Source organism: Trachypithecus francoisi, unplaced genomic scaffold, assembly GCF_009764315.1.
Source record: "Trachypithecus francoisi isolate TF-2019V2 unplaced genomic scaffold, Tfra_2.0 Lachesis_group6, whole genome shotgun sequence".
Classification (NCBI taxonomy): domain Eukaryota; kingdom Metazoa; phylum Chordata; class Mammalia; order Primates; family Cercopithecidae; genus Trachypithecus; species Trachypithecus francoisi.
In genome coordinates, this window is record NW_022681471.1 from 88,985,105 (window position 1) to 89,010,088 (window position 24,984).

Below are 24,984 nucleotides of genomic sequence, written 5' to 3' on the forward strand. Positions count from 1 at the left end.
CTGCCTTTTGAACTTAAAAAAAAAGTGGCCCATATGGAAAGCTCTGCAAGGCTATAAACCACATCAGTTTAATATGCTGAATCTTTAAAATGAAACCTATGATGATGTCCACAGGCTTTAAAGAGTTCATTTATGTTACTTAATTAGGAAAACGGCCAAATTTTAGAATTGATATCCTCTAATTTTTCCCCCACTTACTTTTTTTTTGTTAGCTAAAGTACATAATTTCTTCAGATTTACTTAGTTTTTACCTAAATGTCTCATCCAGGATACTATATTACATATTCATCATGTCTCTAAGGAGCTAAGGGTTCCTCTTGGTTGTGACAGTTTCTCAGACTTTCCTTGTTTTTGATGACCTTAACAGTTTTGAAGAGTACTGGTCAGGTATTTTGTGGAATGTCTCTCAACTGGGATTTATCTGATGTTTTTCTCATGATTACAATAGAATTTTGGAGAGGAAGGCCACAGAGGTGAAATGTCTTTCTCATTATGTCTTATTAAGGAGCACATACCATCAATATGACTTATCACTGTTGATATTGACCTTGATCACCTGGCTGAGGTGTAATGTTTGCCAGGTTTATCCACTGTAAAGCTATTTTTTCCTCTTTCCATACTGTGTACTCTTTGGAAGGAAGTCACTGTGTAGACCAGCGGTCCCCAACATTTTTGTCACCAGGGACAGGGACCAGTTTCATGGAAGACAACTTCATTTTCAACGAAACCAGTGGTGGGGTGTGAGGATGATTTTGAGATGAAACTGTTCCACCTCAGATCATCAGGCATTAGTTAGATTCTCATAAGGAGTACGCAACCTAGATCCCTCGCATGCGCAGTTCACAAATAGGGTTCGTGCTCCTCTGAGAATGTAGTGCCGCCACTGATCTGACAGGAGGTGGAGCTCAGGCAGTAATGCTTGCTCGCCCTCTGCTCACCTCCTGCTATGCGGACTGGTTCCTAACAGGCCACAGACTGGTATCAGTCCATGGCCCTGGGGTTGGGGACCCCCTGGTTTAGATCACACATAGGACTAGGAAGTTAGGTTTCACCTCCATGAGGGTGAAATATCTACAGAAATTATTTGGAATTGTTTTACATGGGAGATTTGTCTTTTCTCTCCCATTTATTTATCTATTAAATCATTTATATCAGTATGGACTTATTTATCTTGTCCTTTGAGTTATAATCCATTACTACGTTTTGTTGCTCAAATTGTTCCAACTTTGACTATGGGGAGCTCTTTCAATTGGCTCCATTTCCCTTTGGCAAACTCCTATCATTGTGACAAACTCCTATCATTGTGGGGTCTTTTTTGAGCATATCCTTATTTTTTGGCATTACAGCATGCTCTAGGCTCATATTATATATTTCCTCCCCCAGTGCTAGAATCAGCCATTTCTCCAAGGAACCCTGGTTCCTTTTATTGGAGAATGGTATTAGAAACCATGAGACGGATACTAGGTATGCTCCTTTCTGCTGATGCATTTGTTGCTTCTAGGCCCTGTTAGCCAATGCAGTAAGGAAATATGTGTATAGTGACCCATACATATATACACACACATACACACATATCTATGAATATATCTATATGTAACCACCTGTATCTACAGTAAACTAAACATGAGATCATACTCATGTCTCTAATTCTAATCTATTACCACATGGATCACTCTAGCCTCCTCCCTTTGCTTGTCTATAACCTCCAAACAGTGAAAAACCTGGTTCCTACCACTCACCATCTGTTACTTAACTGTTTACTTCTGGTATATAGTCATATGCTGCATAATGACATTTTGGTCAACTACAGACTGCATATATGATACCACATTTTAATAGTTTGTGGTATAAATAGTACCAAATTTTTATTGTACTTTTTCTATGTTTAGACATACCATTATGTTGCAGTTGACTACAGTATTCAGTACAGTAACATGCTATACAGGTTTGTAGCCTAGGAGCAATAGGCTATACCATACAGTCTAGGTGTGTAGTAGGCTAGACCATCTAGGTTATGTAAGTACACTCTATGATGTTTGCACGATGATGAAATTACCTAACAACACATTTCTCAGAATGTATCCCCATCATTAAGTAATGCATGACTGTACATGTATAGTGGTTTCAGAATTGTTAATCCATACCCTCCATAAGAAACAACTTTATCAAGAGTGCAGTGTTTATGCATCATTCCTTTTGCTTTAGTGTTACAAATTTTATTCATTTTCACAGTTACCTGGATCAACATTTTTCCCCTTTATCCCTTTCATTGAGGCTGTTTTATAAATTTGTGATGCAATTAAATTCTTTTCTCACATGCTACATTCTATCCTGGGATCTTCAATCTCCTAAATGATTTTTTTTATTTGCATACATTAGGTTCATTCTTTCTTTCTGCTGTGAAGTTCTATAAGTTTTGATAAATATATAGTGTATCTACTATTACAGTATCATGTAGAATAGTTTCACTGCCTTAACAAGTCCCCTGTTTATTACCTATTCAATCCCTTCTTCTCTTGAGTCCGTGGCAACCACTGACCTGTTTCTTGTCTCCATAAATTTGCCTTTCCCATAATATGTAAAATAAATCATACAGAATATAACCTTTTTAGACTAGCTTCTTTCACTTACCAATATGCATTTAAGATTCATCCATGTCTTTGTGTGGATTCATTGCTCATTCCTTCTTATTGCTGAATAGTATTCCATTGTCTGTATATACTACTGTTCGTTTATCCATTCACCTACTGAAGGACATCTTGGTTGCTTACTGTTGGGGGCAATTATGAATGAAGTTGCTGCAAACATCTGTGTGCAGGTTTTTATGTGGATATAAATTTTCAAATCAAGTAAGTATTTAGGGGTGCGATTGTTGGATCATATGGTAAGACTATGTCTTGTTTTGTTTCATTAAAAAAAGTGCCACCAAACTGTCTGCCAAAGTGCCAAAGTGGCTATACCATTTTGCATTCCTACCAGCTATGAATGAGAGTTCCTGTTAGTTTGAATCCTTGGTATTGTCAGTGTTTTGGATTTTAGCCATTCTAATAGGTATGTAGTGGTGATATCTCATTGCTTTAATTTGCGTTTCTCTAATGACAAATGATGTTGAGCATCTTTTCACATGCTGTTTGCCATATGTACATCTTTCTTTGGTGAGGTTTGGGTTTTTTGCCCATTTTTAATTTGGGATTATTTTTTAGAGTTTGAGTTATTTGTATTTTGGATACCAGTCCTTTATCAGATATATGTTTTGTAAATGTCTTATCCTAGTCTGTGGCTTGTCTTCTTGGCTTTTTTTTTTTTTTGAGACGGAGTCTCGCTCTGTCGCCCAGGTGGGAGTGCAGTGGCGCGATCTTGCTCGGCTCACTGCAGGCTCTGCTTCCTGGGTTCACGCCGTTCTTCTGCCTCAGCCTCCCGAGTAGCTGGAACTACAGGCGCCTGCCACTATGCCTGGTTAATTTTTTGTATTTTAGTAGAGATGGGGTTTCACCATGTTAGCCAGGATGGTCTCGATCTCCTGACCTCGTGACCTGCCCGCCTCAACCTCCCAAAGTGCTGAGATTACAGGTGTGAGCCACTGCGCCTGGCCGTGGCTTGTCTTTTTATTCTCTTTACAGTAGCTTTTGCAAACCAGAAATTTTCAATTTTAATGAAGTCTAACTTATTATTTTTTTCTTTCCTGGATCATGCTATTTGTATTGTATATAAAAAGTCATCACTGAATCCAAAATCATGTAGATTTTCTCCTGTGTTATCTTCCAGAAGTTTTATAGTTTTGCATTTTACATTTAGGTCAATGGTACATTTTGTGTTAATTTTTATAAAAGGAGGAAAGTCTTTGTTTAGATTATCTTTTTAACATACTTATGCCTAGTCATTGCAGCACTGGTTGTTAAAAACACTGTCCTTTCTCCACTGATTTGCCTTTGCACCTTCTTTAAAGGTTAGTTGACTGTATTTGTGTGGGTCTATTTTGGGGCTCTCTATTCTGTTCTCTTCATCTGTGCATCTTTTCTTTTGGCAATACCATGCTGTCTTGATTACTATGGCTTTATGGTAAATCTTGAAATGAGGTAGTGTGAGCTTTCCACCTGTTCAGCTTCAGCATTGTGTTGGATATTCTAGATGTTTTGCTTTTCCACAGAAGCTTTAGAATCAGTTTATTGTAGCTGCAAAATGACTTGCTTGGGTTTCTGTTGGGATTGTGTTGAATATATAGATCAAACTGGGAAGAATTGAAATCTCGATAATACTGAGTTTTACATCCCATGAACATAGACTATTTATTCAGATCTTTAATTTATTTAATCAGTATTTTGTAGTTTTCTGCATATAGATCTTGTGTATATTTTCTTAGATTTTGACCTCTAAGTATTTAATTTGGAGTGGGGGGGGGGCTATTGTAAATAGTATTGCTTTTTAAAATGTGCAATTCTAGTTCATTACTGGTATAAGAAAAGCAATTGACTTTTGTATATTGAGTTTATATCCTGCAGTCTTACTATGTTGTGGTTTTTTTTTTTTTCTTTTTTTCTTTTTTTTTTCTTTGAGACGGAGTCTCACTCTGTGCCCAGTCTGTAGTGCAGTGGCGCGATCTCAGCTCACTACAAGCTCCACCTCCCGGGTTCATGCCATTCTCCTGCCTCATCCTCCCAAGTAACTATGTTGTCTTTATTAGTTCTAATAAGTTGGGTTTTTTCCCCTTCAGGATTTCTTTAGGATTCTTTGGGATTTTCTGCATAGACAGTTATGTCATCTGCAAATAAAGACAGTTTTATTTCTCTCTTTCTAACCTGTATAATTTTTATTACCTTTTGTTGTCTTACTTTACTAGCTAAGGTGTTGAATAAATGAATGGTAAGAGAAGACATCCTTGCCTTCTTCCTGCTTTTAGGGGAAAAGAGTCTAGTTTTTCACTATTAAGTGTGATATTAGCTATAGGGTTTTTTGGGTAGGTGTTCTTTATTAAGTTGAGGAAATTATACTTTATTCCTACTTTGCTGAGAGTTAATCATGAATGGATGTTGAATTATGAATTATGTCAAATGCTTTTTTGTTGTCGATTGATATATGACTTTTCTTCTTTAACCCATTGTTATGGTAGATTACATTGATTTTTGAAATGTTGCTCCAGCTTTGCATACCTGGAATAAATTCCACTTGGTTGGGATTCCACTTGGTTGGAGTTAATTGATATTATGCAATGTTGAATTCAATTTTCTAATATTTTAAAAGGATTTTTACATCTGTGTTCGTGAAAGGTATTAATCTGTAGTTTTCCTTTCTTGTAATGTTTCTATTTGGTTTTCATATAGTTTAATGTTGGCCTCATAGAGTAACTTATGAAGTGTTCTGTCTGCTACTATTTTCTAGAAGAGATTGGGGAAAATTGGTATCATTTTATCCTTAAATGTTTGGTAGAACTTACCAGTGAAACCATGTGGGCCTGGTGCTTTCTTTTTGGCAAGGTTATTAATTTTTGATTCAAAAATAATAATAGTGAATACATTTAAGTTCTGCAGGTCTATTTTACAGCACAATGATGATAGTTAATAATAAGGTATTGTATGCCTGAAAATTGCTAAGCGAATATATTTTAAATGTTCTTACCACAAAAAATAAGCATGTGAGATAATGAATGTGTTAGTTTGATTTAATAATTACAATGTATACATATATAAAAACATGTACACCTTAACTATTTATACAGTTTGTGTTTGTCAGTTATACCTTCATAGAGGTGGAGAAAAAATAGAAGTGGGTTGTTTAAGCTTTGTGTATTTTGGGATTTCTAGCTCTCTTTGTTATTATCTCCAGTTTAATTCCAGTTTGGTAAGAGAGCAAACTTTGTATGATTTCTAATCTTTTAATTTTTTTTAAGTGTGTTTTGTGGGCCAGGATGTGATCTATCTTAGAAAATATGTGTAAACTTGAGAAGACTGTGTATTCTGCTGTTGTTGGATGAAGAAGTTGATAAATGTCAATTATATTCAGTTAATCCGTGAAAAAGATGATAATAATAGATATGGGGCTATTCAGATTTTCTGTTTCTCCTGTGTAAGTTTTGGTAGTTTGTGTCTTTCAAGTAGTTGGTCCATTTCACCTGTTAGTAAATTTGTGTTCATAATATTTCTTTATTATCCTTTTAATGTCTGAGAGATCAGGAGTCATGACCTCTTCTTCATTTCTGATATGGTAATTTGTGTCTCCACTCTTTTTTTTCTTGGTTAGTTTGGATAGTAGTCTATCAATTTTGTTGGTCCTTCCAAAGAACCTGCTTTTGTTGATTTTTCTCTATTTTTTCAACTTTATTGATTTCTGTTCTAAATTTCTTATTGTCTTTGGTTTGCTTTAGGCTTATATTGTTCTCTGCTTCTCCTAGTTCCCTAAGAATGAAAGCTTAGTTTGTTGATTTTAGATCTTCTTTTCTAATATATACATTTAATCCTATGAATTTCCCTCTAAGCACTGCTTTTGCTGCATCCCTCAATGTTACGTCTCATATATATTTTCATTTATTTCAAAATATTTTAAAATTTGTCTTGAGAATTTTTTGACTTACAGGTTATTTGGAAATGTGTTGTTTAATTTTCAGGTATTTGAGGATTTTCCAACTACTTTTCTGTTATTGGCTTCTATTAATAGTTCAATTCCATTGTGTTAGGATTTACAGCAAACTGGCTAGGACTTGGGCTGTATTTCATGTTTGGCATAACTAGGCACCAGAGGCTTCAAATTCCTCTAGTGTCCTTGTTTTTGTCTCTCCTCTTGATTGTGAGTTTCCCTGAGGACAACTCCTCTAGAGAGTCTGTGTCTTGCAGCTCTTTCAACTGTGATCCACTATTATTATACTTGAGCCCTGCTGAAGTGGTGGTGAAGTATGGGGGAGATGGTAATTTTATAATGCTCTGATTAAACATCACTGTTTGATGGAACTGTGTTTTGTGGCTATGACCTTCATACATTTTTCTCCAGTAGTATAGCTTTTTGTCCTCCCTGCCCTCTACTCTCTTCTTTGACTGCAACATTCCCAATGTGTTTACTTGAAGCCCTGCACCCTGTTGAGTATATTCCCCTGCTTTAGGTGAGATAAGAAGGCTAGAGGGGGTGGGAGTGGGAGGAATGTCCTTCTCCCAACCAGGATAAGGCTCAGGCAAAGTATTTTCCCTTGAGGCCTTTGTTACGGAGAAATCTCTGGCAAATTCACAATGATATCTCTTTCCCTCCCCTTGTCAGAGCCAGGAGGGATTCTTAGATCTTCACTGTGAGAACTTGGTGGGGTTCCTGGAGGTAGAGCTTTGGTGTAGAAGCTCCCCTGAGACTGTGGTCCCCAGGATTTTTTTGTACTCACGCTAGTCCACACTCAGCCTTCAGCAGCTTGTTCAAGTTGCCATTTGTGTTTCTACCAGCTCCAGCCATTTCTACTGCAGGTAAGCAGATCTCAGCTGTGTCTCTTTGAATAAGCTTGTCTCTTCAGATTTTGGGGTGGCAGTTTCCTCTGCAACCTCAGTTCTCCAATGGGTCCAAGAAAGATCATTGATTTTTTTTTGGTTTATCCAACCTTTTGTTGTTGTAAGGATGAGAGTAATAACTTCTAAGCTCTTTGCTTGCAGGAGCTGAATCCAGAGGTTCCCCATTTTCATTTGATAAAACCACTTTGGTCCCTTCTTGAAGGAAATATATTTTTTGGCTCCACTTTGTTCCAATTTATGACACATGGTAGAGGAAGGGGTTGCTGTAATGCCTCAGGGGGTATGCGCCGTATGTTTCTAAGATCTGGGGCTACCAGGTAATCCAGAGATACTGTAGCCATATGGGTATAGCTCTGTGTAGTTAACTATATGCCAGAAATGTTGGGTCTCAGTGAGATACTAGATAGTCCTATACCTCGCTGATGAGCTGAGTCTTACCTTTCTTTTCTAATGATTGGTAGCACCATTTTATGATCTTGCCAGTAGAGCATTCTCAGTTAGCTATGCAATCAAAATATCATTTGGAATTCCTTAAAGATAAGGGCCTCTCAGAAGTCATTCAATCCAATATATGAGTGACCAAACAAAAAATCAACTCTTAAATGATAGAGTATGAATTTGGAAGGGACCTCAACATTATACTTGCTAATATCCCTTCATGTTACAGATGGCAAACCTGTAAACTCACAGAGAGTAAGGCAGTTGCCCAAGGTGACACAACTAGTGAGTTATGGAGCTAGGATTGGAATCCACATCTTCTCACTGCAGGATAATAGATCTAATCACACTTTGTTCTTGTTTAAAAACTGAATAAGCCACCTTCCTCTCAGGGCTTTCCCTCTTGGTGTTCACCAGAAACTATCACCTGCTTTTTCCACAAGTATCCCAGTAATCTGCCTTCCAGAACGTAGGTCTGCTCCTTGCAATGTCCTGTCTCTACTCTTCCAGTTGCATTGCTAGTATTTTTTCTTTTCAAAATCACTTATATAACTCATAAATATGTCTCACTATAAAAGATTCAAACAATACACAGGTTTTTAAAATGTGAAAGTCTCCCCTGTTCTTCCCACTCCAGAGACAACCACCGAAAAGAATTCAGTATGATCCTTCCAGTTCTTTCTCTATCCAGTCACATATACAGACACACATTAAAAAAAATTAAAAAAAAAAAAAAGACATATTCTGCTTATTTCGTGAGTTGCTTTTTTCACATAATATGTCTGGAATATATTTATATTTCACTACACATCAGTCTACTTCTTTCCTTGCACCATTTCCCTATTACTAGATAATTTTATTGTTTCTGGGTTTTTGCTACTACAAACAGTGCTGCAATGAATAACACACATACACTGGTGTGCACGCGTGCAACTGTGTCTTTAAGGGTAATTCCCACATGAGATATATATATGCTTTTTTGAAACTTATTTTTCTGTCCATGACATCACACAATTCCTATGAATCCAAGGAGAATCTCACGATTGGTATTTTTCTCTCTTGAAATTCCACCCCCCGCCACCCCCACTAAAGAATAATTGCTAGTCTCGTGTGCCCAGTTTCCTTTTGGAAATTAATAGAAACCAATGTAGACTTAGGACAGAACTGGAGAATTGCTGCTTCTAAAACAATAATTAGAAGTTATTAGGCAGGATCATGCTACCCAAAGGATTTCCCAGCACTGTGGTATGTGATATGCATTTTAGGGCAGTGTCTCCCTACCCATGACATTCCCCATTCTCTTGACAGTCCCATAAATGTGTACAATTGAGAAGGAAGGAATGAAGAATAAGTAAGAGAGTAGGGCACTGTTTACTTTTTGTGGAGAGCCCTCTCACCAACTTTGTCAAATCTAGCCCCTTTACTTCATTGCTACATTGCTTTCTGTGGCATCTTAGTCCATTGGGAGCCTGCAGATACCAAGCCAAAGTCCTCATGCTGTTTTGGTTACTTTGATAACTCTGTCAATTAGCACCCTGGTTCCACTGGCCATGAAAGTGAGTTGAGTCAGGAACTTCCAGATTTGAGCATATGCTGGGAATAAGAGGGCTACAAGAGATACACCTCAAGCAAATATCTACAACCCAGTGAAGATGGAGCTGTATCCACTGGGAATAAAGAGTCAGAAGAAGGTGTTAGAATCTGAATTCATGCTTGTCTCCACAGCTTTCCCTATGCCTTTCTGCCATGCCCAACCGTCCTGTATTTTTCTCATAACTCTCAAACTTCATTTCGATATAATAGATTTGTTGGGGTTCTTGCAGTTCCATTTCCCACATCCTTCACCACCCCTTTTACTGTCTAGCTCTCAGCAGAGTCGGGATAGAGTTTCTTCTTTGTTGTCCTTCCTGCATGGTAGATACCTTCAAGTTTTAACCTGCTGTAAACAGGAACCAAAGCAGTGGATCACTAAATGAAATGAGTGCAAGGATGAGATTCAAAACAACACAGGCACTGCCCAATCAGATTGGCTGTCAGACATAGCACTGGGGCAGTGTCCTGGAGCCTCCTGGTATTCCATTTGCTGGATCATGGGTAAGTTCAGGACTTTCTAGGGTAGGGTGAGGTGGGGGAGGAGAGTCCTCAGGAAAAAAGTGGTTATCTGTAGCTACTGAAGTATTTCAGTATTTAGCAAACTGGTATGGCATATAGATGCATACCAACAGAATAGCTGCCCTGAATAAGTGCCCCAGGGGTCGACTAAGAGTATACTAAAGCATAATGTGGTCCTGGATAGATACTGTCCAGTACTTAGATAGGAGGGCTACTCTAACAACATTTGCTTTTTGACCCTGGACTTAGTTAAGTGGGAAAACAAAATAGAAGCAAAATGAAGGCACAAGTTGCTAGATAGAAAGTTCCTACAAATGTTGATTAATTATCAGGGCTTCTGCTGTAATGTACTATCAGACAAATAGGTGAAATGGGATGTGAAAGAGTTTATGTGACTTACTGGGAGATCTAGAATGGATGAACCAGTACAAGAAGCGAAGCAGGGTGCAGGTATGGAAGTAAGAAGTGACATATAATAGGCTCTTAGTAGTTGCTGTTGAATGCAAGTAAAGTTTAAATGACCACAGGATGAATATCTGCTGATGTGTGTTAGGCATAATGTTGAATTTTTTATACATGTGGTTCCAGCCTTGCAAAAATACAATATATCCCTGTAAAACTGAAATACATTTTTTAACGGGATTATTTTCAAGTCCTGTGATATATACCAATAGCCCTGCCCCATTTCTTTGAGTGCTTATTTATTTCCTTAGGCTGCTGCCAATTAGTGAGCCCTCATGCAGCTGTAATATTACTAAAGCAGTACTTCAAGGTCTGTGCATGAGATTTCTTCCTATCCTTTTTCCCCTTGTGTTTTTGTTAGTGTTTAACTAGTTCACTTAATCAGTTACTGTTCAGCCCCTTAGGTAAATTTCTAATGGCATATTGGTTAGGGATTTAAACAAACATTATTCTCAACAGATTTTTTTTCTTGTATTTTAAGGGGTTTTCCAGTTTAAAGCATCATGTGATTAGAAAAAAAATTAGAAAGTGGTTTCCATAATGGGAACCGAGTTAAATACATTCATTTATATGCCTGCTCATTCAAGCAGTGTGTTTCTAAAGACCTGTTGTTAAATCTTTAGACCTGAGTATAACCCTACGGGAATGCTGTTTCAATGTTGACTTTTTTCTCTGACTGGTTTACTGTACGTTTTTCCTGGACTCAGGCAATGCAAATTAGCCTTTTGGGGGCTTTTTGTTCTGTCATTCAAGTTGAGATCTAATTGTACTTTAACTTGAATAATTTTTCTGTTAGAACATTAAGTTATTTTATATATAACATTTACTATGCCTTCAAAATTTGAGATAAGTTTTACTTTTTTTTTCTTGTAGAGACAAAAATCTAGACTCACATAAGTACCCCAGCCTGACATGTAGGCTCATTGTTTAATTTTACTCTGCCTTCCTTGGCAGCATATATTTACATGCCAGAAGCTTAGCTCTTAATGCCTTGTTTTTTGAAAAACCTTTTGCATTTCGTTACTTTGCGCATCATTAGTTGATGGGTAGATCATTTCTGCTGCCATTCTTGACAGTTAAATTTTAAAAATTTATTTTTTCTACTAAGTTTTAAAAATGCTAAGAAAAGAAACCAGCTAGATGTGGAATATGACCACGACTTAAGCTGTTTGTCATCAAGTCAGCTATAGATATCTTGATGAAAGTGTGTGAACAAGTTAAAACTTTTTCATTGATGAAACCTAAAATAGTAGCAATGGCTGTCATCATCATCATTATTATACATTTTAAAATATTGTTTTTCCTATTCTAAAAAGTAGGATGAATATTTTTAAATTCAGAGCCCGCACTTGTGCCAGTTAACCATTTAGAGGTCTTCATGTGCTAAAAGTTTTCAAAATATTGCGCAGGGGCCACTGGCATTGTAAAAATTGGGAAATAGTCTGGTCAGATCAATGTTTCAGAAAGTATTTGCTTATCTCAAAATATTCTATTATTGCGTTTTTATCATAGGATGCATTAAAAAATTGGTAAGAATTTCTTTATCTGATTTTCACAATAATATCAATTGACCTACACTGAGCAGTCTCTATAATGAACACACACTAAAGATGGCAAGTTTGCCAGAGAAAGCATGGAGGGTAGAAGAGAATAAAAGAAATAAAGCATGTCAAACTCTGATACTGGTGCCTTATTTCTTAATCTAAATTATAATTAAATCTTAATTTAGTATGAGGACTGAATCATAACCACCAGCTCTCTAGTGCTCAAAGGAAGTAACTGTACATGGAATAAAAAAAAAGTGCCTCCCTTGGAAGTGCTGATAAAGCATTTGAGAAACACATGAACTTTCATTAAAAGTTAATAACATGGCACCAGCCATGCAATCCATAGAACTATATACATTTTTATGTACCGAAAAAGATAATATCTTTGCTAAATTGACTAAATTGACTAAATACTATAGCTGCTAAAGTGTAAAATAATCTAACAGATAATGTAAATCATACTAGATAATACAAGTGAATTCTGTAGTGGTCTTCAGATACTGTTATAGGTAAAATTGTGTTTACAAATGAGCAACTTGGAAGGAGGCTTTAGAGGTTGGGCACATTACCCTCTTGAGTGAGATAGACATACTTTTCTAAAAGTTTAATCAAATAAGACAGTCACAGTTGGGCCACAAATGGTTTTTTGCTTCTTACAGCAATGTAGCTCATGGCCACTTAATACAGTCAGTTGCCACTTCATTTTCAATCCTTCTCCTTAATTAATGCTAGATTAGTTCATCGAGTGGGTGAGATAATATAACAATGATGAACTGAAAGCATACAGGTCCCATGCAATGCCTCACCTTTCATAAAGTTTTGTTGTATTAACATTTCAGGGCATATCGAACCTTAAGAATTGATGCGAGTAATACCATTTCAAAGCTCTACACATAGGGTCCAATTATTACAGCACACTATGACTGGGTTAATGTTTAACAGTGGCTGTCTTTCACGTTCCCTTAGGGAATCCTCCCAATTTAGGGATTTGGGAGATAGCAGTTTTATTCTTCTTTACCGAACTGGCCTTATTGTGCAATTAATTAAGACCTGCTTTAAAATAGCCTTCACAACCCTTTAAAACCATGGAAACATCATAGTGAATTTATTGTCAGGCTGAAATAGCTACTTTCATCCAGGTTGGATTAATGAGTATCAGAGTTGTTGTTGCTTTCTGGGTAGAGCATTACTACTCAGAAACAACTCATTTTCTTGACTATACTCTGGGTTTTCAAAGTGGTGAGGTGCTGTTAAAGAACCGACCTTGTATAGTAAGTTCACATGCAGTTCAGTTTTTCACATTTTTCTTTAATTATGACTTGTACATGAAGCATAAAACATGTGTACAGTTTAAAGAATAATTATTAAGTGAACGCTCAGATAAACCACCTCCCAGATCAAGAAAAATGACCAGCATTCCAGAAACCCTGCCCTTGCCATGTGCCCCTCCCACACGGCAGTCCTCTACTCTGGATAGCTTCTGTCTTTACTTTTGCCATTTCCTTGCTTCTCTTTAAAATGTAATCACTTGCATTTGTATTCTAAAATGATATAACTTGCTTGCCTGTTTTTGAACTTAGAGGCATAGAATCGTAATGAATGTGACGTGCATTTTTGTGTCTGGTATCTTTCACTCAGCATTAGGTTTGTGAGACTTTACCCACATTGCTATCCAGTGTATTTTTTAAAAAGCCTTTTTTATATTTGCTTTTTCCCTTTTATACTTAGGACCCCTGTAACTCTAAATTCTTTTGGGTATTTCTACTTTGCCTTCTTGGACTTTCTGCTAAATGAAGATTAAGACTTGTCTGGACTCAGGTTTCCTGAGCTGACCCGACTGCCACCAGTTTGATGGCATTTGTTTAGATGAGACTACATCTTTAAGGCTTCTGTGCCCGGTTAAAAGTCTTCCTTTCTCCCAGGCTGGTCCAAAGGTCTGGTCACGTGACTCCAGCAGTGACATCACATTCTGACCGCCAGGGAACACTGGTAGTTCTTTAGGTGGCGTTTGTTGCTGTGAAAGGCAGAGAATGCAGCAAGTGCCCTTCTAAAGCACTTCAGACTGGGGCTTCTTTTGTAAAAGCTCCCCAACCTAAATGACCAAATGCGGGCTGCCAAGGTTATTTCTTCCTTGAGGCAGAAAAAAAGAAAACTGTGATTGAAGGTAAGCAGACTTGAGCCCGACCAAGGACTGAAGCATGCCCCCCCGGGAGCAGGGGGTCTGGAGAATCGCACACAGTCTGTTGTAGGATTCTAATCACTGCCTGCTCTTTGAGAGGGGCCTGACAATTGCGTTTCTAAGGAAACCGGACTACAAAGGAGGAGGATGCGGTGCTCATGTTACCTAGTGATGTAATAGGATTCTTTCTTTCCTGCTAGAAGCTGTTGCAGATCTTCATTTTGCCTTAATATCCTTAAAGGTGGGGGCCTTATTTGATAGATAGCGTAACATTAGATAGCTATCAGATGATTTTTAAAATCAGTTTCACAAAATCCTGTTTTTCCCCTTCTGAAAGGAAAACTCTTAAGCCATAGCAAATTCAACTGGAGCATTAACCTGCCTTAAAAAGTAAATATCTGGTTGTTTGGTGTCCTGTGTTCATGTCAGCATGGGACTTGAGAATTGAAACAGCTTGCCCTCCCCCACCTCCACACACACATACTTTATCCTTTTTCTGCACTCATTTCCTAGCTGGCTTTTTCCCTCTAAGCTCTCAAGCTACACACCAGCTTTCATCTTTATCGGTATGACACTGACATGATAGGAAATGCTGGGCTAGTGATTCAGCAGCCATCCATTTTACAGTCAGGTACGAATGAAGATATGGAAAGGACTTTGGTTTGGGGTTTTAAGATTAACTTGCTCACCTTTTCCACTCCACCCCCACCCCACCCCCACCCTACAGATGATTTGGACTCTGCAGAGTTTTTTCTTTCAAATATGCACCTTGCCTGTGAAAGGTGTGCTGACTTAAGTATTCAAAAGACTTACAATTGGTCAACCAATTGTAAGTACAGCTTGGGGTGTTCCTTCAAACTTTCCCCATAAGAGTGCTAAAGTTGTCTGTTTGGAGTTTACAGTGAAGATGGGGATGCAGATGGGAGGAGAGGGAGTCAGTTTAGGCCCACTTGGGCCTCCTCTGCAGAGGTATTCATTACCAAACAGTCTGGAGGAAGCCTTGTCCCTGCCAAGGTTGGTGCTGCAAATGTGAGCTTTGGCTGGGTGAATTAAATGATGACATTACTCTGCACTTTTCCCCAGTGTGCATTTGCATAGATTCCTCAGTATTGTTTTGTATTTTGTGTTTAATAGCAAAATCTTATTCCATCAGATGATGTTGCTGAAATATTTTGTCAAGTTTAAGCCTTGTGTGAGTATAGCTTGTGAGTTTACAACTTTCTCCCCCATTCCCACCGTTCATCAAACAAATTTTGGTTCACTTGATATTTACTGATTCTTGGATATGTGCTAGACACCGTAGAGAAGGGAACGATGAATCAGATATCGGGCTACCAGCAAAGAGCTTCTAGTCTAGAAAGGAAGAGAAAGCATATGCAAAAGTAATTGTAATAAAGTACCCAAAGCAAAGTAGATACGGGACTATGGTGGGTGGGCAGGTGGATATGTTTCTTCCAGTTGAAGGATCAGAGAGGGACATTTCATCACTGAATCATGCACTGTTCTTTAAATCTTAGACTGTGCTGCATACTTAGAGCTCCTACAAGCCTGTTACGTCAGAGATCAAGTCTTATACCTATTGAAGGGAAATTTATACATTCCAGCGAACTTGTGAAGAGGCCCACATGCTTTATTTGGAGTCCCCAGTCAGGCAAAAACCACTTCATAGGATTGAATTATTGCCTTATAAATGTAAAATGGTTCTTGATGTGATATGGCTGCAAGTGCCTTTGACCCTTTTCTCTCCCTTCCACAAACTGAAATACCTAAGCTGCTCCAACCTCCTTTTTGTCTTTTGTTTCATAAATCCTTTCCCATTGCACATCAACTCCTGTTGTTTCTCTCTTTGTACTGTCACTCTCATCTGTCGCTTTCCATTCACACTGCCTTTAGCCACTCATCATTTTGTGCCTACACCACAGAAACCTCTGAATGTAGTGGATGTTCCTACCAGGTGACTGTATTCCTTTATCAACCCCAACTGTAGTCATCTGATAGTTTAAGGGCCTGCCTTTTGGAACCAAAAAGAACGTGTTAAAAATGTTAAGAGTTTCTGAAGTACTAATGTCTGTTTCTTGTTCAATACAGAGGACAAGTCGTACAATGGTGGAGGAATAGGTTATTCAAATAGGGTCATGGACTTCTTGGAGGAGCCAATCCCTGGTGTAGGGACCTATGATGATTTCAATACAATTGACTGGGTGAGAGAGAAGTCTCGAGACCGGGATAGGCACCGAGAGGTAAGACAAAAGATGACACTTGGGTAAGTGTTAGGAAATACAGGGGAAGAAATTGAAGATACATATTCTTTCTATTCTTTCCTTTCTTCAACCCTGGATGTGACTGAATCTGGTTTCTGTTGGCAGTATAGGGTTTCATTTTTAAATTTGTTTTTAAAGACATCTTGCACATAATATTTTGAATTACACTTTAAGTTCTAGGGTACATGTGCACGACGTGCAGGTTTGTTACATATGTATACATGTGCCATGTTGGTGCTTGCACGTAATTTTTATCCTAAATTTTAAAAATTGTATTTAATGATTTATCTTCCTATAGTAAATAGTCGAAAAGGATCCTTACAGCAAAAGGGATATAGATGCCTCTGAAGAGAGGTGAAAACAAACTTGGAGGAAGGTGGCAAAATAAATGTCAAAGATCTTCCTTTCCCATCTCATTTCTCTTTTATAGTTTTTTCCTTAATGCAGGATATTCATAACAAAGAAAAGTAAATGGTTTTCTGTTAAAGGAATAAAAGAAAAAAATCTCAGAGCCCTAGTGTTTACTGAGTTTACAAAGTAAACTCCTTGTGATTATTGCTCTTGTGCAACCATAAAACCAAAGTAAACTTATGCTTTCAACTCCAACAAAACCACAAGACCAGTTAAATTCAAATTGGGGACATTAACTTAATGTGATAGGTAATAGATGGTACTTATGGCTATGGCACAGGTTCTTTTGAATTTAGCAATAGGATTTCCCCGCTTCTCTCTTTTTGAAGTACTGTGAAAACTTCTCAGAGAGACCTGGCAAGGTCATTTGCCTTTAACTTGTTGCTGTGTATCATTTAAATTAGGGAATCACAATTTCTGGTTTGTAGAAGGGCCACATGGAGAGCTTATTAAAAAAATAGGTGTCCAACCCCAGAGATTCTCAGTCGGTGGTTCTCTGGTGAGTCACTTCTTCAACCCACAATAGATATTATTATTTTTTTTTCTTTCTTACTATTTCTGCTTGGACTCCAGATTTGAAATGTGATTTTTTAAGCTGCCCCATTCTCTCCCAGTTCATTATTTCCTCCTCCTAGAACCAAGCAAGTGTCTTGAGTAGTCAGATGGAGATTGCCTTTCATTCTTAAGCCTTTCCAGCTCCTGACTGGTTTTCTCACGACCACCTGAACCCAGGAGTCAGGTTGTCCCAAGTACAGGTTTTGAGAAATTCCTTCTTAATCCTTGGATATTTGGTGATCCCACTGAGTTTTCTTGCCACAACTCGAAAAGTTGATCACTATAAAGCATTTCATGTTTTTCATAAGATTTCTGCCATTTGGGAACATATACGCATATTCTTTTTATCGTTATGTATCAATTCATCAGGCAGGCTTTAGAATTTCTGCCATCTGTAATTTACCAGTTTGTCATCAGTCGCATATTCAACATATTATCCAGATTATGAGAGTCACCTGTGATATGACAAGTGCACACTTCCTTTTATATTAATGGTTGCATCTGAGGCAAATGATGCCAATTAGTAATCCAAAACCAGTTAAATTGTGTTTATCAAATAGCCCAAGGGGGCTTTTTTTGTTTTTTTTGCATTAACTGTTCATTATCAGAAGGGAAACAGTGTCACAGGGAAAAATGTAACTTCTTTTCAGTACTGAAATTGGAAACTTAGAGTCACATTTTAAAAAATACTTTTGAAATTTTCAGAATAATTGATTGTTTGTGACGTTACTGTAGATAAGGTGGGGTAACTAAGTTGCTATTTCAAAGATAAGAAATAGAGGTACAGAGAAAGGGGAGATACCAGTGACAAAACTGTCAGAATGTTGATTTTTTTTTTTTTTTTTTTGAGACGGAGTTTCGCTCTGTCGCCCAGGCTGGAGTGCAGTGGCCGGATCTCAGCTCACTGCAAGCTCCGCCTCCGGGTTTACGCCATTCTCCTGCCTCAGCCTCCCGAGTAGCTGGGACTACAGGCGCCCGCCACCTTGCCCGGCTAGTTTTCTGTATTTTTTAGTAGAGACGGGGTTTCACCGTGTTAGCCAGGATGGTCTGGATCTCCTGACCTCGTGATCCGCCCGTCTCGGCCTCCCAAAGTGCTGGGATTACAGGCTTGAGAATGTTGATTTTTAAAATGTAGGCCCTGAAGGGTTAAATTGTCAAGTCTAGGACTTACAAGATAAAACTTTCTGTACCTCCTGATAGCCTTGATGTTACCAGCAGGTTTTTGAAAATGAAAAGAGATACATTGTTGCTATCACTTAGTATCTGTGACCACTGTACAATTAGAGGTTTGTGGGATTGAGTCTGGGAATTTGCCTGACCTGAACCACAGCCCCCAGGTATTAAGCCTCAGTTTGTACTTTTATCACTCAAATAAGCCTGTGTTTGTTTATTATTTGAAAAACATTGAAACTATTTGCTGTGAGTCAAGAGATTGTCCTTGGAATATCTGATGTCCAGGACAGAAAGATACCACTGCAGTAAGCAAAACAAGTTGATGCTGTAAGAAATGAGCAGCTTGGGCAGAAGCTCTGAATAAGGGACTTGTGGGCATTTCAATACTGTAGATGAAGGTGGGGTTTCAGTAAACCTCAAAGTTGTTAGTGAAACTGGTTGAGCTAAAGATTATGTGAAAAGTAGCTCTAAATTGGTCTCTATTCTCCAGTGATTTGTCTTTGTATTTCTTTGTTGAACAGTTTTTAAGTAAAAAAAGGGTGTGCCGGGCACGGTGGCTCACGCCTGTAATCCCAGCACTTTGGGAGGCCAAGATGGGCGGATCACGAGGTCAGGAGATCGAGACCATCCTGGCTAACACGGTGAAACCCCGTCTCTACTAAAAAAATACAAAAAACTAGCCGGGCGAGGTGGCGGGCGCCTGTAGTCCCAGCTACTCGGGAGGCTGAGGCAGGAGAATGGCGTGAACCCGGGAGGTGGAGCTTGCAGTGAGCTGAGATCCGGCCACTGCACTCCAGCCTGGGCGACAGAGCCAGACTCCATCTCAAAAAAAAAAAAGAAAAGAAAAAAAGAAAAAAGGGTGTGTGTAGAGTGTACCAATGTTTTCTCATTTTCCCCTAGATTACCAATAAAAGCAAAGAGTCAACATGGGCCTTAATTCACAGTGTGAGTGATGCTTTTTCCGGCTGGTTGTTGATGCTCCTTATTGGGCTTTTATCAGGTATGGTAAACTGTTAGTTTTCAAAACAAATCTCCTAAAACTGTGGTATGTCTCTCCCGTAAGTCCTGAGCTGAGTCAGGTACTGTGTTTTCCTATTTTTCTACCTTAAATGAATTGCTGGTGAACCTTGTAGAAGCTTGATGTCCCCATCTGTAAAGGGTACTAATACCTGCAATTCTTACCTTAAATAAATGAGGAAATGCATTTAAATGTATTTTGTACACTATAAAATACTGTATCCATTTTAAGGTGATGTTCGCCCTTTGGTGCTTGTTTTGAGGAAGAGCCCTTCTGTTGGAGACAGTTTTTTTTTTTTTTTTTTTTTTTCTTAAATGTATACTGCATGGGTTTTAGGAGATAAGATGTGGAAGAGGACTTCCTGAGACATTTTGTGGGTTTTCTTAAACATCTACTCTCTCATTTGGTGATGCAGAAAAGCATGTAAGATATGGCTCATACTCCCAAGAAGCTTATGATCTCATTCTTTCACAGTGGCTGGGGGTGGAATGGTGCCACCTTGCCCTATAAACTCCATCAATCTCCCCCGCCACTCCAAATAATATACAGTCTCACTAAAAATGGTATAGTTGCTGTACAAATACAGCTTTCAACCAAGTTCCCCAGAAGGTTTCTCACCCAGTGGAGGAAGCAGGGGGCCAAGGACACTAGATAGAGATGGGTAAGAGGTGTGTCCTTATGGCATTAAAGGATAGGGCCTAGGCAAATCTGTAATCTTGAGCTGAAAGAGAAGTTAGGTGGAAACCTGGAGGTGGAAGGTATACAGTGGTAGTTAACAGCGAGTAGATGCTCTAGTTTTAGGCTGCCTGGATTTGAATCCAAGCCCCACCACTTGATAGTTTTGTGGCTTTGAGCAAGTTTCTTAACCCCTGGAAGCCTTAGTTTACTGCTCTGTAAAATGGTGATAATCAAAGTCCCTATGTTAGAAGTTTGCTGTGAGGATTAAATGAGATATAACACATAATAGCACTTATTAAGCACAGCAGCCAGTTGTTAATGTTGCTGCTGCTGCCGTTACCAAGAAAGAATAATTCATGAGCCATGAAGTAGAACGTGACTGTAGCAAATGAGGAATGGCCTATAGCTGGGTTTTCAAAAATTGTGTAGGGCAGGGATTGGCAAACTTATGCTGTAAAGAAGCCAGATAGTAAATATTTTAGGATTTGTGGGTCAAGTGTTCTCTGTAGCACCCACTCCATTCTGCTGATGTGGCATGAAAGCAGCCATAGACCATAGGTAAACAAACAAGCCTAGCTGTGACCAGAAAAACTTTATTTGCAAAAATAGGAGATAGGCAGGATTTGGCCCTTGGGCTATAGTTTGCCAACCCATGGCCTGGGGTGTTAACTCTGCCCCTTCTGGCTCTTACAGGAGAGAGAACATGGTCTGGCTGTTTGGAGCTGCCTAATAATAGACTGGGTGGTCTGTAATGCTAAGTATTGCAGAGAGGCTGAGGAAAAGGAAGATGGCTGAGAAAAGATTATATGACCTAGCAGTTAGGAACACAGCAGTTACCTTGAAAAGCCATCTCAGAAAAATATTAGGAGCTAAATCTATTCGGTTGGTGCAAAAGTAATTGTATTACTTTTAATGGCAAAAACCGCAATTGCTTTTGCACCAGCCTAATAGATTTCAAGGGAGGCAACCACTGTAGAAGTTTTGGTAGTCATAGGAGAGAGAGGAAAGGTAAAGGCTTGAAATGATAACAAGGACAAGGGACAGCATTTTATTCTTCAGGGTAGGGGAAACCTAATAAAATTTGTGACCAGAGAAGAAAGAACTGACTCTGGGGAGGAGGAGAGATAGAAGGAGAAGACAGGATTGAGGGTACCAGTGTTAGGTGAAATAAGACATGCACACATGAAACAACCAGAGAATAAGCCAAACTGTATAACATCATGGTAATTTTCTGAATCCAGGCAGTAAGAGTTAGAAGGCAGAGAAGATTGTGGACCGGAGTGGCCAAGAGTAGGTGTCAAACAATGTGTTAGATTTGACTAGATTCTTCAAATATGTAAATAACCTGTGTTAACACTTTTAGCACCTACCAAAACATACACATGACATGGCCTCCCGCCTGTTGGAATGTAGGCATAATATCCTCAAACTTTTAATGTATTTCTTGTCACTAGGTGGTCAGTGAATATTTTTCTTTCCCTTGTACACACAGGGTATTTTGTTTTTAAGCATTGGAGAGCAACAATAGAAGCAGTGTGTCTGAATGCTGGAACAGTCTGGGAATTCAGAGACTGAATTTTATGATGGCTTTACTGTTTCCCTAAAGCATGATTCTGGGCCATTTAATTTCTTTATGCCAGAGTTTCTTCATCTGGAGGACAGAAATGATGAGAAGACCAGAATCTAAAGTACTATAACTGTCTTAACCCTATCAGTCTATTAGCCACAGTGCATAAGACCCCAGTTCACGATTCCATTTCCTCATCATTTTCTTTGGTGAATGTCCTGTGTATAATACTGTTTGCTCTTTCTCAGTAAGAAAACTTCAGGATGTTCATGTCCTAGGTTCAGGAGGCTTCAACATGTCTATAGCTTCATCTCACCTTCCATGAACATCACAGTTTGTGCTTTGATAAATTCAGCTCCTTTAGCCTAGAATGCCTTCCTGCCATTGCTCAAATTCCCTTGTCCATGGAGCACAATCCTGCTATCAGGGCTTAGCCCTTCTCCCCATAATCTTCGTCAGCTCTCCTCTCTAAGCAATCTGAAATAAACATCATAGAATATTCCTCAATGTTGGGCAATTCACATTTTCTGAATCTTGTATATATATATATAGGTGAAAATAAAAGAATCTTTAATAAACTTGACTCTTTAGGGATCAGTATTCATAAAGTTGAAGTCAAAATAGTGTTTTTGTCCTCTTAGTTCAGCGTAAAGACAGGCCCACTAGCCCCTTGCTCCCACTCACCCATTTTGCTTTCCCTAAGTCCCTTCTATATAGAAATTCTACAGATGGCAATGTTTAGTGCAGAGATAATAAGTGAAAATCAAGCAAACACACAATGAGAAAGAGGTTACAGGTGGAATGGGGAAGTATGTGCTCATCTGTTGCTTTGATTCCTTTCCCCTCATTTTCTCTGACAAAGCTTATTCTGAGGACCAAAGAACAGTTTCTGAGATTCAGTTTAACTTTGGCCTTTCCCTCCCTCCCCACAATCAGGTTCATTAGCTGGTTTGATAGACATCTCTGCTCATTGGATGACAGACTTAAAAGAAGGTATATGCACAGGGGGATTCTGGTTTAACCATGAACATTGTTGCTGGAACTCTGATCATGTCACCTTTGAAGAGAGAGACAAATGTCCAGAGTGGAATAGTTGGTCCCAGCTTATCATCAGCACAGATGAGGTAACGTGTAGTGATGTTTTATGAGCCATTGACTTTTATTCTTACATTTATTTTGTTTCTTATACTGTGCTCACAGCAATTGCGGAATCTTCCTTTATTTTCCTTTCCACAGAAAGGGGAACCAGTACCAGCTGCCTTTCTCTGTGGTTTAAGTGCAGCTCTATTTCCATCTCTGCTGATGTGTGGAGTCATTTGACGCTTATGTTTAAAATGGTTTTTTGTTAGCTTTAATAAGCCTGGTGTTTCTTCTTTGGTAGTAGTACATAGTGCGACTGAATTTCTCTTTTTCTAATAATTTCAAAAGAAGTGTCGACAGCCAACAGGTGAGCTATAATTTCTAATGAAGGATGGAGTGGGTTAAAAATGTGTTTATGCATATAGACACAAAAAGTGATTTTCCCTGAGCATTACATTAGAACATTGAAAAAAGTACAATGCATTCCACGTCAAAATAACAGAAACCCAGGAATAAAATTGCCTATCATCCCATTTTGTGATCAGATCAATATTTTAATTTGTCCTTGTCTTCTAGCACTTTTTTTTTTTCTTGAGACAGGGTCTTTCCCTGTCACCCAGGCTGGAGTACAGTGACACGACCATAGCTCACCGCTACAGCCTCGACCTCCTAGCCTCAAGCAATGCTCCCACCAATCTTCCTCAGGAGTAGCTGGGACTGAGGGCGTGCACCACCACACCTAGATTATTTACTTACTTATTTATTTATTTATTTTGTAAAAATGGAGTCTTACTGTGTTGCCTAGGCTGGTCTCTAACTCTTTGGCTCAAGTGACCCTCCTGCCTTGGCCTTCCAGAATGCTGAGATTACAGGCATGAGCCACTGTGCTTAGCCTAGCATATGTTTTTTGATGCTAAGGTAACTTTGCTTATTTTTCAGTTCCTTACCTTTCTTTTACCACTCAGTTATATGTTTGATCTCTCCCACTGAAAACAAAAGCACACAAAGCAAAAAAACCCTCAGCTCCCAATTCCACCCTGACTTCCGCCAACAAAGACAGGTACCATCTTAGTTCACTACTCATCTATTTTGTTAGTGAGGGAAACAAGACTAGGATGTATGTTTGTACTTTTAAACATTTATATTACCCACCTTGGTCTACAAACAATTTGAAGTGGCATGTGCACACACATACACAAACACAAACAGTCCAGGGAAAAAGAGGATAGGAAAAGAATAAAGATAGAAATAGGAGTGTTTATATACATATATGACTATGCATATTGGCTTAGGTAAAGGGTTCAATAAAAGGGATAGATACATGCTGTATGTTTGAGAGGGTTTAGGTCTATGCTTCTCAAACTAGGGTAAGGTCAGCATGCCAGAGGGTAGGTGGAACCATAGGACAAACGTTATTTGCCTTCCCAGAGCATTACTTTTTTCTGAATATTTGGCATTTTTTTCAAAAATTATGTGTAAATAATCATTTAAAATGGAATGCAAAATTTCATACTTGTTAAGAAAAAACAAAATCTTTCAGCTCTGCTGCCGGGTACCCTGTCCCATACTCTGATGCCTTTGTTTACTCTCTCCTAGATTAGGAGAACTTAGGTAGAAAAGTTTGAGAAGTCCTGTGACTTAGGGTGAGAGAGAGAGAGAGAGTGAGTATTTCCCTTGCTTTTGGGGAGATTCTTTTATTTTAAACATAATTGGCCAGGCATGGTGGTCTGTAATCCCAGCACTTTGGGAGGCCGAGGTGGGTGGATCACCTGAGGTCAAGCGTTTGAGACCAGCCTGGCAAACATGGTGAAACCCTGTCTCTACAAAAAAAAAAAAAAAATATATATATATATATATATATATATATATGGATGCCAGGTGTGGTGGTGAGCACCTGTAATCCCAGCTACTCGGGAGGCTGAAGAAGGGAATCACTTGAACCTGGGAGGCAGAGGTTGCAGTGAGCCGTGATCGTGCCACTGCACTCCAGCCTGGGCAACAGAGTGAGACTCTAACTCAAAAAAAAAA

General features: G+C 38.7%; 1 protein-coding gene across 1 annotated transcript in view; it reads left to right on the forward strand.

Moving 5' to 3' along the window:
• CLCN5 (chloride voltage-gated channel 5) overlaps positions 1–24,984 on the forward strand; it is a 164,479-nt gene that overhangs the window by 117,978 nt on the left and 21,517 nt on the right. Inside the window, 3 exon segments of the mRNA XM_033200990.1 lie at positions 16,302–16,453; positions 19,514–19,613; positions 22,813–23,000. Of these exon segments, the coding sequence (XP_033056881.1) occupies positions 16,302–16,453; positions 19,514–19,613; positions 22,813–23,000 (440 nt within the window).